Genomic DNA, 19208 nt, shown 5'->3' on the forward strand with positions numbered 1-19208 from the left:
GGCCCCCTTGAGGTCATTCTGACTCTTTCTTGTAAAGCAATATAGATGGGAATCGAGATTTACTTAATAAAAATTTACATTTGGAGGATTCCAACACTTTCGGCGGGACATTCGCCCGTTCAGAGTTCAAGAAGTAAGGAAGGCGCTGCCTGAGTTGAATCCTGACCGACGGGGCCGAACCGTCGGGCTTCCGGCAAATCTTTAAAACTGACAATGAGGCGGAAAGAAAGATGCCAATCTCATCGGATGCCAATGCGTTGGGAATCTCTGCCCGTTTCCACTCTGCGCGCTTTTATTCCACACTCCCTCACCCTTAACAAGATTAGCGCTGCACAGATGATTTAGAGATACAAGACGAGCAAGACAGAAAGAGTCTTACCCGTAGCGTTACCGTTAAGAACACAGAAGTTGATAACACCCCATCCACCCACCCGTGACTTCTCCCGCCTCGTAAGTCTGAGGGGGAGGCTCGGGGGGGGGGGTGCTACCGTACAACAACCCACACGAGGAAAAAGCGCACTTCCTAGGGAAGCCGTGGCGTCCCCCCCCCCGTTAGGTTTGCTAAGGCGAACTTCCCCCAGCATCGTTCTTGGAGGAGGTCTAGGTTTAATCAAAAGAGTCACAACAGAGGTGACTGCGCTTGACACTCCTCTCCCTCTCCCTCTCCCTCTCCCTCTCCCTCTCCCTCCCTCCTTCCCCCCCCTTCTTCTCTCTCTCTCTCTCTCTCTCTCCCTCCCTCCCTCCCTCCCTCCCTCCCTCCCTCCCTCCCTCCCTCCCTCCTCTCTCTCTCTCTCTCTCTCTCTCTCTCTCTCTCTCTCTCTCTCTCTCTCTCTCTCCATAGCCTGAAAGATATCCAGAATGCCGGCTAATCTGCGGGTCAACAATGCGCTGGCCCGGTCCCAGCCTGGAAATCTTGGTCACCGTTTTGGAAGACGGTGGGAGAAAACCGGCCGCCCCCCACATGCCGTCCCATTCATCCTTGAGAAGGAGACAGCGTGGCGGAAAATTGGGAAGGGAAATCAAAGCGCCTTGATAGATTGGCTGCCTTATCTGGCCCAGCCACACATACACATACACACACACACACAGACCGAATTAGAGGAAGAAAGGCGGAGGCGGGCGGGGCATTCCAGAGGAGCGCCCAGCTCCGCCTCTTCTGCCCCCCCCCCGCCTGGCTTCCCCAGATGCCGCCGGGACTGTGCAGCAGCCTCTCCGCCCCCGCCAAGGTTCAAAAAGTAAAAGGCACGTAGGCAACGCTAGAGATACACTCTCTAGTCCGCGGCGATTTTTCTGATCCTGGTCCGCTTCGCAGCTGGACTACGAATTATCTTCTGGGGTTGCTCCTACTTTCTCTCTCTCTCTTTTTTTTTTTTTTGCCATTGTGCCGGTTTGTAGCAGAAGCTCGGGCTGAAAAGGTCTCCGAAGGTTCCTTAGGCCAGCGTTTCCCAACCGTAGGAACTTGAAGATGCGTGGACTTCAACTCCCAGAATTCCCCAGCCAGCTATGCTGGCTGGGGAATTCTGGGAGTTGAAGTCCACGCATCTTCAAGTTCCTAAGGTTGGGAAACGCTGCCTTAGGCTGATTCAGATCTCTCTGTTCAGCTCGGAGCTTGGTGGTTTTCGGGCTATTTCTATATTTCCCCATTACTAAACAGAAATTAGGTTACGGCATACGTTCAACCAAGAGGTCGATTTGAGAATAAGGGAGATATGGATCTGCTTGAAATACGTTCGCACGCGATTCTTAAAGCCCACATTCGCACCCAAAATAAGCCTCGCTGAAAAACAAACAAACCAACCCTCTTTAGATACAAAGCTACCAGACCTAACGCAAGGTGCAAACATTAGTCCTAACTGCTCCTCCCTCCCCTCCTCCCCCTGTGCACTAATCCGGATTTTGTCCTATCAAGTCTCAGGCTAGCTTCATATATTGGCGGGGGCGGGTTGCGGGAAAGTGAACTTATATTGTTTAAATTAAACATTTGGATTAGAATAGAAATATACAAAACTGGGTGTTTTTTTTAGGAGGCGCCCCGTTGCCCTCTGTCATCGAACCTTTATTTTATTTTATTTTATTTTTATTTTTATTCCATTTATATCCCGCCCTTCTCCGAAGACTCAGGGCGGCTTACAAGCTTAGCAGTCTAGGCGCGTCTAAGGGCGATTTCACGTGAGAAAGGTGTTCCCGCCGGTTAACCTGGGGGGGTGACCAACTATCTTCCGAAGTCAGGCAGATTCAGGCTAAAAGGACCCGAGATCCTTTCCAACCGCTGCGTTTAGGACGAAGGAAAGAGACCCTCGCATCATATCCCCCCCCCAGTCAATAGGAAAGGAACCGAGGAGGCAAGGGGGAAACCCCACCTTGCCCGGCGGGTTGCCTTTCGGGATTAATCACAACAACTCTCTGCAAGGCCCCCAGCCTTGGTCGCCCGCCCGGTTCGCCTTGAACGCGGGCGAAATCGAAGCTTTCCCCTTGAATCGGGGAAAGAGAGATTAAGAGTCGTCCGAACGCGCGCTTGGGAAAAAAAGGCAGGCTTAGCCAGCCGGCGCCGGCTTCCCACTCGCGGCCAAGTGCAAAGCCCGCCGGAGCAGGGATTTCAAGGGGAGGTTAAAACCACCCTCCGCCTCTCTCTGTTTCATTCCGTTTCAACCCGAGACCGTCTTAACTAAACCCGCGTGGGAGGCCAGTTCCACGCAAAGGGCCGACGCCGTCTGGAAACGCCCGAGAAGGTAGTCGCGCCTCCACTCAGAGACGGTCCCCTCCCCACAGCCTGTCCTCAACTCCGAAAGGGTTTCTCGGTCGAGGGCAGCGCCTTCCTGGCACGATCGCTCGCTCTTTTTTTGCCCGCCGCCGCGGCGATCCCCAGAGGATCCCGCTTGCATCGCCGCTCGAATCTCGGAAGATTCCCACTGGCCGAGCCGGCAGCCTGGGAGACCCGTCTCTTCCCGACCTGGCTGGGCTTCGGGAAGCCGCTCCGAGCGCCGGACGAGCACAGGATCTCCGCGGGGCACGGGGTGTGTGTGTGTGTGTGTGTGTGCGCGGCACACAGATCCCTTGCCGGCGAGATCGGATCCATTTCCAGGAAAAAAGCTCGTCGCCTCCGGTACCTCCCGGCGCTCAAGAGTTGGCTCCTCTCTTAATTTGCTCCGATTTAGAGATTTAGGTCACAGGGGTCTTCAAACTTGGCCCTTTGATGACTTGTGGACTTCAACTCCCAGAATTCCTCAGCCAGCCATGCTGGCTGAGGAATTCTGGGAGTTGAAGTCCACAAGTCATCAAAGGGCCAAGTTTGAAGACCCCTGAATTTTAAAAAGACGAAAAAGGGGGGGGGGAGGGAAAAAAAAGAAACCGGCGGAGGATCCAGGTGGGCCAGGAGGACGGTGCTTCCACCTCCGCCTCCTCCCGGTAATCTAGGAGGGGGGGGGACGGTGTCTTAAGTCGGGGAAAGTCTCCTGGAAAACGCGCTCGCCTCCCAGCTGGCTGTGCTTAATCAGTGGGGAGTGTGTGGGGGGGGGGCGTCCGTGGGATCGGGGCGCCCTGGACGCCGTTAGGGACGAAGTGTGGGAACCCCCTGGCGGGGCCGGAGGGGAGCCCCGCTTCCCTCGAGGCAGGACGTCTCCGTTTTTTGCTCATCGAGGCAGACAAAACAAGCCCGAAACAGCATCGGGAGAGAGAGAGAGAGAGAAAAAAAAAGGTGGTTTCATTTACCGTGGGGGTTAAGGACGGTGGAACGGCGACGGTTTTCTCCCACGGGGACTTAACTACATAAGGCTCTCTCTCTTTCTCTCTCTCTCCGTTTCCTCCTCCGACTCCTCCAGACTGAAGAATGGCTGTATCTGGGCTAGCCTCTTTTTACTTCTTTCTCTTTCTTTCTACACACACTTTCTTGAGCTCAGCCCCTCAAACCACAAACCTCATTTCCTGAGCGTTAAGGGTGCTTTTGTGCTGAAACGCCAGTGACATTTGCTTTTGCTTCCCCTCCCCCTAAAAAAAATAGCCTGGCGTTCTCCTTTAGTTTTAATCTATCCTTAGCTTCTGCTAAGACATGTGTGGTTTTTTTTTAAAAAAAGGCATGAAGTTAACTGGGACTTAGGAACAAGGTGCATACAGGGTACTGGAAAGGCACATGGAAACCCATTATCTAAATCTCTCCAGCTGAAGACTAATTAGGAAAAGGCTTGGTTTGAGAAATGCAAATGGCACAAGCATCTCAACGCATATTCCAAATATGAAGACACTGGGTTGATGTTTGTTTATTGATTTAGGCCAACTTCCCCTTATTTTGGATTTCTACTGCCATCCGCTCTAATCCAAAAATCTATAGGGCTTTGAAAGGGAGCTGAATTAGAATTGATCAGTGAGAATTTATACTTCGATCCAGTGCCAGTATTGAGTATTATTTGGCATACTTCTGATGATAAATAGAATAACACATATGAAATGCTTTCCTTCCCGGAAGGCTAACTTTGCTTATCCAAATAAGGTTGTGCATTTTTATGATAAATTCTAAATAAGTTGGTGTTATTAAGAAGTATTCCTTTTACAGCTCAGTTCCGTGTATGCTTTATCCCATCCAGTCCCATAAATGTCAAGTCCGGATGCAGTCATGGGTTGAGGTGGCAAAGATGTAACCCCATGAACATAAGGAAAAGGTTAGGTGGAATCGTGCTTGAGGATATTTTTTGACACAATCGTTTTATTTATGTACCTGTTCAGATTTTGTAAAAATTGCTACAGTTAATGAGAAGCAGATGAAAAGATAAATGACTATCTGGACCAAGAATTGGTATTTTCTGTAGAACACCTGTGCCCTTAAATTAGAACTGTGTGGTTCTTCTCAGTGGATACAGCTTCTATTTCCCTAACATTCTTTATGGATAAGGACAAGGAAAAGTTAGGTGGTGGAAGGGATATGGATGGGATGTGAACAAATAAATTGTTGTACAAGCTTAAAACCTAATGAGAAGGAAGGACTCACTGGAGAAGAGCCTAATGGTGGGAAAGATTGAAGGCAAGAGAAGAAGGGGACGACAGAGAATGAGGTGGCTGGATGGAGTCACTGAAGCAGTAGGCGTGAGCTTAAATGGACTCCAGAAGATGGTAGAGGACAGGAAGGCCTGGAGGAACGTTGTCCATAGATGGGTCGGACACGACTTTGCAGCTAACAACAACAACAACAAGCTTAAACAAATCTTACAGCCTTGAATATACAAGCATTCACAGTATGAAGCATTTTTTCCACTATCAAGTCAAATGCACTCTTCTGGACTAGTTTGCCCAGGTAAGAATAGAATGTAGTTCTAAAGCTAAGCTCTCTGAATGGATTTCAGTCTAAAGGAATTCAGTTTTAAAAAATGAAACATTTGCAGCAAAATCTTCCAAAAATAAAGTTTATTTGCTCAAAATATTAAGATTGTTTGACCCAGTATATGAAACAAGTCAGTTTGGGTTACATTAAAATGACAGTAATGCACAATGGATAATGCATTATTTTCAGCTAACATGGTTTAACTTGGAAGTGATGGAACTATACTTCTTGAAGCATACTATTTTGAGGATGCAATCATACTGATGGCCACCAGATGGTAGCAAAGAGTTTTCTATGTCTCTTTGCTATCATCCAGTGGTCCTTTAAAGGTTTGCAGCAATAAGCATGAAATATATTTTTCCTGTGGAGGTGATACTAAAAAGGGTATACAGACACATACTGAGTTATGTCCACGACATCATTAATGTTATCAGCCTCTTGCACATTTAATGATTCTACTCAAATCCTCCATTTCTGCATGACTCACAGCAAAGGTGCACAGAAGTCATGATAACAGTAGTAGCAATATCAGTTGCTAGTAGGTGGAGGTACGGTGGGTTCCTAAGAAAATGCTGTTAATATTTGAAATAGTACTAATCTCCCCCTGTTCAGATCACAAAAGCATTTATTGATCACTGGTAAAATGTTCCTAATTCTGGGCTAGACAGCAAACAATTCCTGGCATATCGTGGTTTAAAGCACAAATGACTGAAATCCATCTTCTTGTCAATGCAACAGGAATTACAAGCAGAAAGAATGGAGTGGGACTCCTTGTTTATATATTTTTTGGAATTGACAAGCAGGATTGGACCTGCAGACACTCTGAAATAATATGGACTGTCATGAATATCTCTCTTCCATGAAAGTGGCTACACAGTAATGCATCCTGAATTTCCCATTTTATCCCTTCACATATGTCACAACACAGAACACAGATTGTGTTTTGAGACCAAACCTTTGTGAGTATTGCTTTAAATCAAGCCTTGTCTAGTATTTCCATAACGGGCTGGTATTTATTTATTTTTTATTTATTTATTTTAATTCCATTTATATCCCGCCCTTCTCCGAAGACTCAGGGCGGCTTACAAACTTAGCAGTATGCCCTAGAACCCTTGCCCAAACTTTATATGTGCACATATGCCATATTTTATCCTGCCCTTTGGATTAACAAAAAGAACAGTAAGTGATAAAATAAGGAACAAAATGTCTTAAAAATGTCCCTAGGCCTGTGCATTAGGAAGCTTGCAGGCAGCAATGCTGGACACAGGTTGAAGATACTTCCCTTCTGCTGCTAAATACAGAAAAGGGAACAGCCAGGTTATCATGTCTCTTCCCTTAAAAGCTCTGCTTTATAGCTCCCAGATTCCCTTCAATATTTGTTACTAATTATCATTTTTAACATTTCAGAAGGGAAATCATTTAATCACTTAATTATAGGAGCAATATTTCATCCCAGTTATTTTTTTTATATTTAAATTAAATGAAACCAATGTTGATTATTTCTCCCCATCCCACTTGGTCTCTCACTGAAAGGCCATGTTTGCACCCCACAATCAAAACAAATTGCACATCTTTATTTTACAGGCCCAGGCTTTCGATACTGGCTCAAATTAAGTTTAGCCTGAGATGTTTTACAATTAGACACAAAGGCCAAGATGGTTTTTGTCTCCTTTTGACATACAGAAACCAACTTTGAAACAACTTTATCATTGTCAACCAGTTAGCATCTTCTTCCATCTAATAGTGCAGCACGACAATGTACAACATTGGTGTCAAGCTTATGATTTGGGAGGAGGGGGCGTGCTGCAATAAACAGGGGAATACCACAAAGTGGCTAAATTGCCAGGTTGGCTTATTATAGTTTATTTGGGTTTGCTCCTATGGAGGCAGGCAGGTTTTTGATTGGAAACAGTGACATAAAACCCCTGTTAAGGCTCAAGCTACCTCAACATGGTAATTCCATCATCTGGATGGAAAAAAACCTGATTGTCAACAATTTTGATTGGTAGAGGATGGAGGGGGACTCTAAAAGAGTGGGGGGTGAAACCAAACCTGAATGCAGCTTTAACATGTGATGTTACCAACCCCTGCTTTAAGAAGTGCAAGCTAATGTAGCAGCATTTTCTTTCAAAATTGGGGAAAAAAAATCTTCCACATGTAAGGTGGAAGTTTGAATTTACCAAGAAGCAGAGTGAAGTAATTCAGCTGAGATCATCTCTGTGTTATTAAGTTGGACAACTATGGAAAAGTTCTATTTGGATCCTCTACCTCAAGCTTGCCATCTTAGGTCCTCTGTCTTCCTCAAGCACTAAATTTGTGACTTTTCAGACCCACTGACATTTTGAAAATCTCTCTTTTGTCTCCTTGTCATTATTGCCCATTAGAGGCCCAAGAAAGATATGTGTGTGGGCTTGTGTGTGTATCTGTGTGTGTGTGTGAGAGAGAGAGATTGAGACACTTGTTTCTTGAGGAGACCCTCTATCCCACTATGGCGGAGCCTCATGAAGTTCTTTTTAAAGCAGCTTTTGAGGAGCTAGGGATCAAAATAATAATCATTCGAACAACTTATTTCATTCCTGCAATATTTCACCTTATTTGATCCACTGTCATCATAATTTGCTATGCCTGAACTTTTGATACTGTAAGTATAATTAATATATACAAAAAACTGGAGGAGAAAAGGAATAAAAAAGTCGATTAGAATGCAAATGAATAAAAAAAGATAAGGTTCACCATATGATAAAGAAGGTAAACATGTCTCCTTTTGCCATCCTGCTTGCTTGAAGCTTGATGTGGTTCCTCAGGGAGGATTCAAAACAAAACAAAACAAAGTGAACACCTGCCTCAGAGAAGTATATAGGTATATCCTACCAGGCCCAAATCTATGTTGGCTAAGTTGTGTGAACCCCTCCAATAGAGGTAGCTAATGGCTCAGTGTGTTGGATTCATTGAATAAACCATGGTTAAACTATTAATCAGTTAGCACTATGGCAGGGGTAGGCAACCTCGGCTCTTTTATGACTCATGGACTTCAACTCCCAGAATTCCTGAGTCAGCTATGCTGACTCAGGAATTCTGGGAGTTGAAGTCCATGAGTCATAAAAGAGCCGAGGTTGCCTACCCCTGCACTATGGCAACTTTGTCATCATCCCTCCACCCCGCTTTTTCAACATGGCTTTCCCCATACTCTTAACAGCGATTCTGTATCTTCATCTGTTGCCCAGCAGACACGAGTTCTAGAGGGATAGAGCTCAACTCGGAGGGCTCATCCCTGAGGAAAATTTCACCATTTGACTTTTTTTGTAACGGGATTCTTTTCTGGGAAGCCTTATTGCAGGAGAGCAAACAGGGCGAGGCGAAGGGAGCTACAGACAGAGGGGCTTTGGAAGACCCGGATGTTCGTGTGCAGGACTGACTATACGCGCGGGCATACTCTGGTCAGAGAATGCTTGTTCGAGCCCCGCCCACCACAGAACTCTGGCACAGTGATTGACGCGGAGTGGGTCTTTCCCCCCCCCCCCACCGCCCAGTAAAAAGCCATCGCAGTTTTTAAACAAGAAATAAATAAAATCCTCCAGGCTGGAATTAAGTGGAGGATGATCGTGACCTGTCCCGATCTCTTAATAGCCTGTTGTGGAAAGCTCTTTTGGGGATAAACACCTCCACCGGCCCGGCTGAAAATACCTTGACCTCTCTCTTCCCCCCACCCCACCACTTCCCCCCCCCGGCCGGTGTCCCAGCTTGCTCATTTCCCTCGGGAACTTAGGTAAGGATTAAATTTGGAAGAAGTGGGAGGCTTTCTCCGTCGGCCTTCCTTGCTTTCCTCGCAGATCGATGCATCCTGGGAGGGATTTTGTCTGCTAAGAAAACAAGGGGGTTATGGGGTGGGGTGGGGGGGGGTGAGCCATCAACCCTCCACAGAAGGAGAAACCGCGTCCTATAAAAACCAGGGTCTCCTCCTCCCTTCCCCCCCCCCTTCTTTCCGGGGTTTGCAAAGGACACACAATTTGCTAACTCTCCCAAGGTGCCTGCGGTTTGTGCAAGCCGGCCAAAATCAGCAAGGCTCTGGAGACAGAAGTGTGTGTGTCTGTGTGTCTGTGCGTGCGTGTATGAAACGTTGTGGCGCCTCCTCCCCCTCCACCTGCCCTTAGCCCAGCTTTGGTTAGAAACTCTGCATGAAATCACACCGCCTGTAAAATTAGCAGAGGGCTCAAAACCGCAGAGTTCACAAGAAGAAAAAGAAACACACATCAAGATTTTTCCCCCCATTATCAGCAGTCGGTTGCTTCCCCCGTAGCCAAACTGAACGAAGGATGGAGGGATGGGAAACCTGGTATCGCCCCCCCACAACAACACCTCTTCTTTCCCCCCTTCTCTCCCCCCCCCTTATAAGAGCCCGCCAGGCATCTTTCAGCAGCAACCGGTCCTCACTAGTGATTTATTTATTTCCTCTCTGCGGTTTCCTAGCCCTTCCAACCATAGAGAAGCAAAAACTAAGCTTGTTCTCGTTTTTTTATGGCAGGCAGAAAGCCAACAGGTAAAGCCTGTGCCTCTCTGCATCTAGTGAGCCAATGTGATCAAAGGATTGGATAAAGACTTGTGTTTAATCCTGGCTTAACTACAACCCATCAGGCAACTTTGAGCCAGTCATTGTTTCTTTCCCCAATCCATTTTACACGTGAACATGGAGACCTGTATATTAAACATGATGCTACCTTGAGCACTGGGACAAAGGGTAGATTAGAGGGTAGATTAGATTAGAACTTTTGATCATCCGTCACTAGGTCTACCTGAAAATATCAAGATTTAAATGTGACATGTTCTGTGTGCCAAATATATGCCATGCTGCAAGTTATGCTCCCACACTACAGCATGACCTTTTATTCTCACTGCTTGTGCTATACATCCATCCATCCATTCAATCCTTGAGTCAATGTAAAACTACACCCAATAGGATATTTCCATTTTCCATGACCAATCCTATCCTTACATCATGAAGTCGTCTCTCAAATAATGTGACTTAATAGTATCATACTTCATAAATGTATCATTTGGGCAATGATGATCATTATATACATATCATTTTGAAGGGACCGTGGCTTGTAATAGACTCTTATGTTCTGTTCCCAGGCCTTCTGATTTCCTTGTAAAACAAGGGTGTCCAGCCTTGGCAATTTTAAGACCTGTGGACTTCAACTCCCAGAATTCCCAGAGGGCCATGCTGTTTGGGGAATTCTGGAAGTTGAAGTCCACAAGTTATCAAGGTTGGACACCTCTGCTCTACTGGACAGATCTGACTCACTTTCAGGCCCCCCTGTCAGCATAAGGGGAAAAGTTAATTTATCAGTACAGAAACATGGCACCTGTCTGACCTGGGTTGGGGATGAGATGAAGAGGACATTGTAGGAAAAGGAGGGTATAATGACATGTTTGTACTATAAATATGTCAGAGAGGACAATTAAAAAGATTAATCCTTCACCGTTGGCCATGTCAGAAAACATTGACTCGCAGGATTTATAATAGTAAACACTGTAGATGTTAAAAGCATCAGAAGTTGACAGAGCCCGAGCAAATTTTTCATACCAATATTTTGTTACCTATAATTTTACTCACAGGGAGGAGGGAATTATTGGGAGTGAGAATAGAAAAGACTTGCCCACCAGGTGCCTTCCAGATGTATTGGGCTACAACTCCCATCACCTCATAAATCATGCTTATTGGGTGGCCATAACAATTAAGGGTGGACAGGAATTGTAATGTGCCACATCTGGATGGCACCAGGATTTGGCAAATGATATAGTGAGATATCATAAATATTTTTCCTCAGGAATTTCATGTCAGAGTCCACCCCATAAAGCAGGAGTGTGTGCATCTTCCTGTGGAGTTTTGGTTGAGAATTAAGAACATTTGCTTCTTTCTATAAAAAAAAAAGACTTTAGGGACAGAATACTGAAATAGGATAAAAAATATTCTGGTGAGTGTCAGAGTGTTCATAGAGCTTCCTCTAGTGAACGCTAAGCTCCCCGACCCATTTTTTTTTAAGAAAACAAATCCTTTAAAAGTAAATGAAAAGTAGAATTCTCGAAAAAAAAATGGCGAGTTGCCTCAGGCTGTTTTGATTGGAAGTATTGACTCTTGTGCATAAATGAAAGACACAAATATAACCCTGGGTTTGAGATGACTTCCTGGAGGAGAAGATCAAGTCTTAAGAAGCCACAGCCAATCTCCCCAGTAGCAGCTCTTTTCATTTTAAATTCTAAATGTATCTAAATGTATTCTAGCTCAAAAAAATCGTTTACCTTTCCCCCCCTAGAAGTTGATAGAGAAATTACTTTGTCTGGATGACCTTTAAGAAAAAAAAAATAAGACACATATAATCCCATATACTAAAAATTAGAAGTCAAAGGAGCAGTTTACAATTTAGAAAATTGAGAACATATTTTATACTCAAGAACAAACAATAACAAAACAAGACTCCTGAGGTAACCTCTTTACACCCTGTTAACCATCGCTTGAAGATATTTCACATTTTAGATGGCAGAATCATTGCCTCATTCCCCAGTTCATAGTAGAGATAGCTGAAATTCATTTACTTTTAAAATTGTGGGTTTTGTTTTCTCCTGACACAAATCTTGATGTACAAATTATCTGGGGCACCTAATTCACAATCTTGGTGGTTACAAAGTCAGAGATGGCAACCGATGAGCTTCTGTTGGATTCATTGACGCTGCTGCAGATATGCCTTTTTTTCCTGGATGCTAATCACTGTCCTCCCAGGCCTAGTTTTCACAGATGCTTCTGCCTATAGGTAGCCCTTCACTTACGACCACAAATGAGCCCCAAATTTCCATTGCTAAGCAAGACAGACGTTAAGTGAGTTTTGCCCCATTTTGCGACCTTTCTTGCCACAGTTGTTAAGTGAATCACTGCAGTTTGTTAAGTTAGTAACTTGACTGCTAAGTGAATCTAGCTTTCCCTTTGACTTTGTCAGAAGGTCATAACAGGATCACATGACCCCAGGACACTGCATAAATACATGCTGGTTGCCAAGTGTCCAAATTTTGATCACGTAATCATGTGCAATGGTCATAAGTGTGAGAAACAGTCATAAAGTCACTTTTTTCAGTGCTGTTGAAACAGCCACTAAACAAATGGTTGTAAGTTGAGGACTACCTGGATTTAAAACACCAAGATCTGTGTTTCACAAAGTGCCATTCAGAAATCATGTGGGCTCCTTATACACAGTACAAATGTATTTATATGCTTATACAAAATTTATTGCTAGGGAACATAACTAAAAGATAGTACAAGCTAAAAGACAGTACATAGTACATAGTTAAAAGACAGTAAGTACTCCTCGATTTATGACCACTCATTTAGCAACTATTCAAAGTTAGGACGGAGCTGAAAAAAGTGACTTACAGTCGGTCCTTGCACTTACGACCATTGAAACATTCCCACAATCACATGATCACCATTTGCAACCTTCCCAGACAGCTTCTAACAAACAAAGTCAATGGAGAAAGTTGCATTTGCTTAATGATGATGTGATTCACTTAATGACCATGGTCATTCGCTTAACAATCTTGGCAAAATAGGTCATAAAATTGGGCATGACTCATTTAATGACTGCTTCGGTTAGCAATGGAAGCTCTGGTTCCAATTTAGTTGTACGTTGAAGGTTACCTGTAATCTAGAGGCAGCTTGGAAGATGTGTGGACTACAACTCCCAGAATTCCCCAGCCAGCATGCTAGAGCACACTTGACTAGATCAACTCGTGGCAGTTTCCTGTGTCCACTTCATACTTCATTCCATATTCAAATTTTGGTCTATGCATTTGAACTGGGGTTGACAAGAGGTTACAGCTTTTGAAGCTTGTTCTGGACAAAAAGGCATGTGAGGGTGGTGTATAAAATTATATCTGAAATGCACAGAATGAATAAGATTTTTTTTCTTCTCTCCTGTAAACACTGGAAAGTCTAGTATGGTGAAACTGAATAATAGGGACTCCAGATAAGAGGAATTTCTTTTTCAAAAAGTCTGTCCAATGCAGAATATTCTGTGGCAAAAATTTGAAATGGTTATCAATTTAGGCGGGTTAAATGGAGAATTAGCCAAATGATGAGCTTAATAGTTGGTACTGACCATAATGGTTCTATATTAGGGCAGTGCATTATTTTAGATCAGTGTCTCTCCACCTGGCAACTTTAAGATATGTCATCTTCATTTTCCAGAATTCCCAGCTATCATCATCGGTGAACAAATCAGTGTTTTAAAAACCCAATTACTTTGCCGGAATCTCAGATCCTTGTGCTTTTGCTGAGACAGGATTTCTACTTGTGGAGTTAGTTTGCTAAAGACAGAACAAGGCCTTAATGTAGAGTTCTAAGAATAGGCAGAAAACCATAGGTTTATTGTGACAATGCTAGAAATAAGAGTTTATGGATAGAAAGAATTCTAGAACAATTACAGTAGATGTCAGAGAGACAAGACTAAATGTTATTAGGATTTAGAATAGCAGCTAGACATCATATCTTTGGATAATAGGTAAAGGTAAAGGTTCCCCCGTACATGCGTGCTAGTCGTTTCCAACTCTAGGGGCCGGTGCTCATCTCCGTTTCAAAGCCGAAGAGCCAGCGCTTGTCCGAGGACATCTCCGTGGTCATGTGGCCGGCATGACTAGACGCCAAAGGTGCACGGAACGCTGTTACCTTTCCACTGTAGTGGTCCCTATTTTTCTACTTGCATTTTTACGTGCTTTCGAACTGCTAGGTTGGCAGAAGCTGGGACGAGTAACAGGCGCTCACTCTGTTACGCGGCACTCAGGATTCAACCCGCCAAACTGCCGACCTTCTGATCGACAAGCTCAGCGTCCTAACCCACTGAGCCACCGCGTCCCTTTGGATAATATTTGTAGCCAATTACAAACCTAGTAACATCCATCTGTGCCTCCACTCTCTTGGCACTATATTCAGCAGGCCCAGCCATTTGCAACCAATAATGAAGGCTGATACCTGTTGTCCAACAACATCTAAAAGAACTTAGATGTCCCATTTCAGGACCACATTAATAATGGTTCTAGATTCTGTGGAAATAGAACAGAGCAGTTGTCTTCTTTCATTAGCAAACTATCATTAAAAAAATATTCAAAACAAGAGCAAGCCAGCTATGCCAGAAACACTCAAGAGGAGTGTTTTAGGCCTGTAGCTTTTGAGCTCTGCAAAATTATGGCTAGAATTTTGTAGAATGGATCACCAGTCTTAACTGAAATCATGTGTTTGTTCAGCACACATTTCTTGAGAATAGTGTCCCAATTGTGGAAGATCTTTTTTCAGAGATTAACCTGGCCCACAGTTTGGAGTTATGCAAACTAGCACTAAACTTTTATGTAATTTTAATATGTGCTCATTGTTACTGTTGTGTGATGAGTTCTTTGGAGGCAGTAAACAAGACGAGAGGTTGCAAACAGGAACATTGCTTTATTGAGGCAAACAGGAACAGAACTGAAACAGAGGCTTCTGCGCAGCTACTTATATGGTTGGCCACTAGGCAGTGGCCAATAGGTTTAAAGGAACCCATCATTCCCACCCCAAATCATCCAATGATCTTCTTGGAGACAGCAAGTCTGGCTAGTCAGTAACCGTTAGACAGACACACCAATTGAGCAACCTTAAGCAGCATTCAAACAGACATGTGAAACAGTTCAAATAAAATCCCAGTACATTACACCCCTCCCCCCTAGAATGTACATACATTATTTAAGAATATAATCTTGTAAATATTGCAGTGGTTTACGTGACCTTTCAGAACACCTGGGGGATCCAGGCAACTTCCAGCCTACCAGCTTGCCTGCCGGGCTGACCTGGGTTCTTAGGTTAACATGAGTCGGATTGATTTGAGTCCCTTTGGCTGGCCATTCCTGGTCGGCCCAAGACAAAATCCAATGAGGTAGCTGTGTCAGCGAAGCTGTTGCTGTGTTTGGGTTGACTTTCCCCGTCAGGAGACCCATGTTGCACTCCCGGACTTTGTCCATCTACAACCACCTCCCCGTTGTACTGACTGCTTGAGTCCTCAGAGTATGTGAACTGCCCTGTTTGGCTGCCGGTTTCCAGCCCTAATTGCGGACATGCCATGAGGTCCTCGTTTAGTGGCCATTCTGCAAAACGCTGATCAATATGGCAGTGAACAACTCACCCTCCATCCATAGCCACCTTGTAAGAAAGAGGTCCCAAAATTTTAATAATTTTACCCGGCACCCACAAATTCCCATGCCCATAGTTCCGGGCCCACACCCCATCACCCACTTGCAACCTCCTTGGAGCCTTTGGGCGTGCGGTGTCTGCTACAACCCAGTCAGGATGTAACCGGTCCAGTTTCGTGATTAGCCTTCTCCCCCAGCGAAGTTCTGCTGGGCTCTTGCCCGTTGCTATGCAAGGCGTAGTGTGCTGGCAAAGCAAAAAATCAGCCAGCCTATGGTGCTAGTCCACAGTCACAATACGCTTGAGTGACTCCTTTGTTGTGCATGCCATGCGTTTGGCCTGCCAGTTAGTCGAGGGTTGAAAGGAAGCCGATGTTGCATGCCTTATGAGGTTAGTCCTCAAGAAGGCCTGAAATTCTGCTGCTGTGAACTGGGCCCTGTTGTCCGAGACTACGACATCCGGCAGCCCATGTGTGACAAAAAGCTTCCTAAGCACCTGGATGGTCCTAGCAGTAGTCATAGTAGATATAGGAATTGCTTCCAACCATTTAGAGTGGCTGTCGACCACTATCAAAAACAGCTGACCCTGAAAGGGCCCAGCGAAGTCAATGTGAATCCTTGACCACGGTGTATGAGTCTCCTCCCATCGGTGGACAGGGGCCTGTGGCATTTCTGGTCTGGATTGTTGACACATGTAACACCCATGTACTTGGGCTTTGATAGCCTTATCTAACCCTGGCCACCATAGGTAGCTCCATGCCAATGCCTTCATCTGGACTATGCCCGGATGGCCCTCATGCAGAGACTGAAGCACACAGTGCCTTAATGAACTGGGGATGATAACCCTGCTCCCCCATAAAATGCAACCTTTGTGAGCTGAAAGCTCATGTCTACGAGTGAAATAGCTCTGGAACTCTGGTCCTGGGCTATTTTCAAGCCACCCGGTGTGAATCCATGACAAAACTCTACTTAAAACTTTGTCTGCAGCAGTTTCTGCAGCCACATCCCCAATATGGAGGGGAAACTCAGGCAAATCCTGAATTGACAAGATGCGAGCTGCTGGAGCCGGATCTGCTTCTACCTGTGGCAATGGCAACCTGCTAAGGCCACCTGCGTGGCCCATGTCTTTGCCGGGTTTGTGAACCAGCCTGAAGCTGTAGGCTGATATAAAAATGGACCATCTTAGCATTCTAGGGGACAGTATTTGAGGTGTCTGCCTATCTGTAGTAAATAACCCCAACAATGGCTTGTGGTCTGTGAAGACCGTGAATTCCCTGCCATACAAATAATCATGGAATTTCTTCACCCCAGCCACGATGGCCAAGGCCTCTTTGTCAATCTGAGTGTAATTGCGCTCAGCTGAGGACAGTGTCCTTGAATAATAGGCAATGGGGACTTGAGTCCCATCACTAGAGAAATGGCTTAGTACAGCCCCCACCCCATAAGGGGATGCATCACACACAATGCGTACAGGCAATATTTCATTCAGTGCGTAAGCACTGAATTGGAAGACAGTAGTGATTTTACTGCCTTAAAACTATTTTCGTGAACCTTGGTCCACTTCCATGGGGTGTTTTTATTTAAGAGCCAGTGTAACGGCTCTGCCACTGCGGCCTCCTTAGGAAGGAATGCATGATAAAAATTAAGGAGACCCAGGAATGCCTGAAGCTCTCCCTTAGACCTGGGGCTTGGTGCCAGCTGAATTGCTTTCAGCTTGGACTCCACAGGATGGATGCCTTCAGCATCAATACGGAATCCCAGGAACTCAGTGGAAGGGGCCCCAATGTTACACTTGTTCTTTTTCAATTTGAGTCCCGCTGTGTGGAACTGTTGAAGGACGGCCTTGAGCCTCCTTGCAAGTACCTCAGTGGACTCACCGGCGATGAGCACATCGTCGAAATAGGGGCAAACCCCCCGAATGCCCTTGAGCGTGCGCTCCATAATTCCCTGGAAGATTCCTGGGGTTACGCTAACCCCGAATTGAAGGCATTTGACTTTAAAAAAAACCCTATGTGTCACAATTGTTTGTGCAGCTGCTGTGGCCTCATCCACAGGTAACTGCTGATAGGCCTGTGCCAAATCTAACTTAGCAAACACGGTACCCCCTTGCAGTGATGCCAAGATGTGGGTAACGACTGGTACCGGGTACGCGTGCTGCTGTAGTGCCCGGTTAATGGTGCACTTGTAATCAACGCAAATCCTGACCTCCCTGTTGGCCTTAAGTGGCGTGACAATGGGAGTTTCCCATTCACCCCCATCTACGGGCTGCAGTACCCCCTGACTGACTAGCTTGTCCAGCTCTGCATTGGTTTTGTGTTTCAGTGCAAATGGGACTCTACGGGGCTTGATCCTAATAGGCGTTATGGCAGGATCAAGCTTAAAGGCTATTGGAGGGCCCTTGTACTCTCCCAGGCTTGTGTCAAAAACATCTGCAAATTCCTCGCATACTGACACCAAGTTCGCAGCTTGTGTCCGGTGGATCCCGGTTACTTGAATGCCCAGTGCATCAAACCAATCAAGCCCTATTAAGCTCGTTCTCTGGCCCTCCACCACAATCACATCTAGGCCCCCCGAAAACCCCTTGAATTTGACGGCCAAGGTGGCCTCGCCTTTGATGGCTACTCTGGAATTCTGGAAGTCAGTGAGAATGATGTCGGATGGCCTAAGCTTGTCCCATCTCTTGCTGCAGTTGCACACGAACCGGAAGGTCTCCAGGTAAATAATGGATACAGCTGAACCAGTGTCCAGCTCCATCCTGCAAGGAACGTCCTGGAGCTCGACGTGAAGCTGAAGTTTTGGCTTAAGGGGGCGGCAAGCTCCAGTGCGGCAAACACTCCGACAACTGGAGCAGAACCCTAGTCCTTGCTGCCCCGGGGCCCTGGTACCTCTCCTGATCGGATCGTCCGATTGGCGGTCCTTCTGGCAACCTCTACAGACTGCTGCGATGTGGCCAGTTTTCCCACAGGCCCAACATGTGACTGTCTGGAACTGGCAGTCCACTCATTGGTGGTGGCCGCCACAGCCCAAACACCAAAGGAAGGGAACTGCCTTGTAAGGGGACTTCAGTTCCTTGTTGTGGTGCCATTGGATCTTGTCGACTTCATGGTCGGAGTTGACATCTTCTGAATGCTCGGTGTCCTCGTGGTGGACGGTTTCCTCGTGAGGAGTGCTTTTGGCAGGCTGCAATGCCTTCACGGCCCCACCAGCGGCTTCGTCTGCCATGACCTCTTTTAAGGCTTTTTGGAGGAAGAGTCTCTTTTGCAAAAACTTTTTGTTGTAACTCTCTCCTCCTGAGTCCACAGATGAGTCGGTCGCGAAGACTTTCTTCCAAGTCCAAAAATTGGCACAGGTGAGAAGCTTTTGTCAATGCCACGATGAATTCTGTGGCCGTCTCGCTGGGTTGTTGAACTCGCTGTTCGAAGGCATGCCTCCACACTATCACCGACAGCTTCGGTTGGAAGTGGTCGCCGAGCCATTTCTTCAGGTCTGCGTAAGTAACGGACTCCAGCTGCGCTGGTGCAACTAAATTTTCTGCGATGTCTAACGTTGCAGACCCACAGACACAAAGAAGTGTTGTGGCCTTCAGGCCATCTTCGGCGACTTGGTTTGCACGGAGGTAATTCTCTACTCTTGAAATGTAGGATGACCATCTCTCTGGATGAGTAACCTCAAATTCCTCAAGCTTTCCGACTTTCCCCAT

The 19208-nt window shown here is 45.8% G+C and overlaps 1 protein-coding gene across 1 annotated transcript in view; it reads right to left on the reverse strand.

The window, feature by feature from the left end:
* GFI1 (growth factor independent 1 transcriptional repressor) overlaps positions 1-19208 on the reverse strand; it is a gene marked incomplete at both ends in the record, with an annotated part of 36215 nt that extends 17007 nt beyond the window's left edge. The window contains one exon of the mRNA XM_081325512.1: positions 18830-19208. Coding sequence (XP_081181638.1) covers positions 18830-19208 — 379 coding nt within the window. The remainder of the gene's footprint in view (positions 1-18829) is intronic.

This window comes from Vipera berus, assembly GCF_964194415.1.
Source record: "Vipera berus genome assembly, chromosome: 3".
In the NCBI taxonomy this organism is placed as follows: domain Eukaryota; kingdom Metazoa; phylum Chordata; class Lepidosauria; order Squamata; family Viperidae; genus Vipera; species Vipera berus.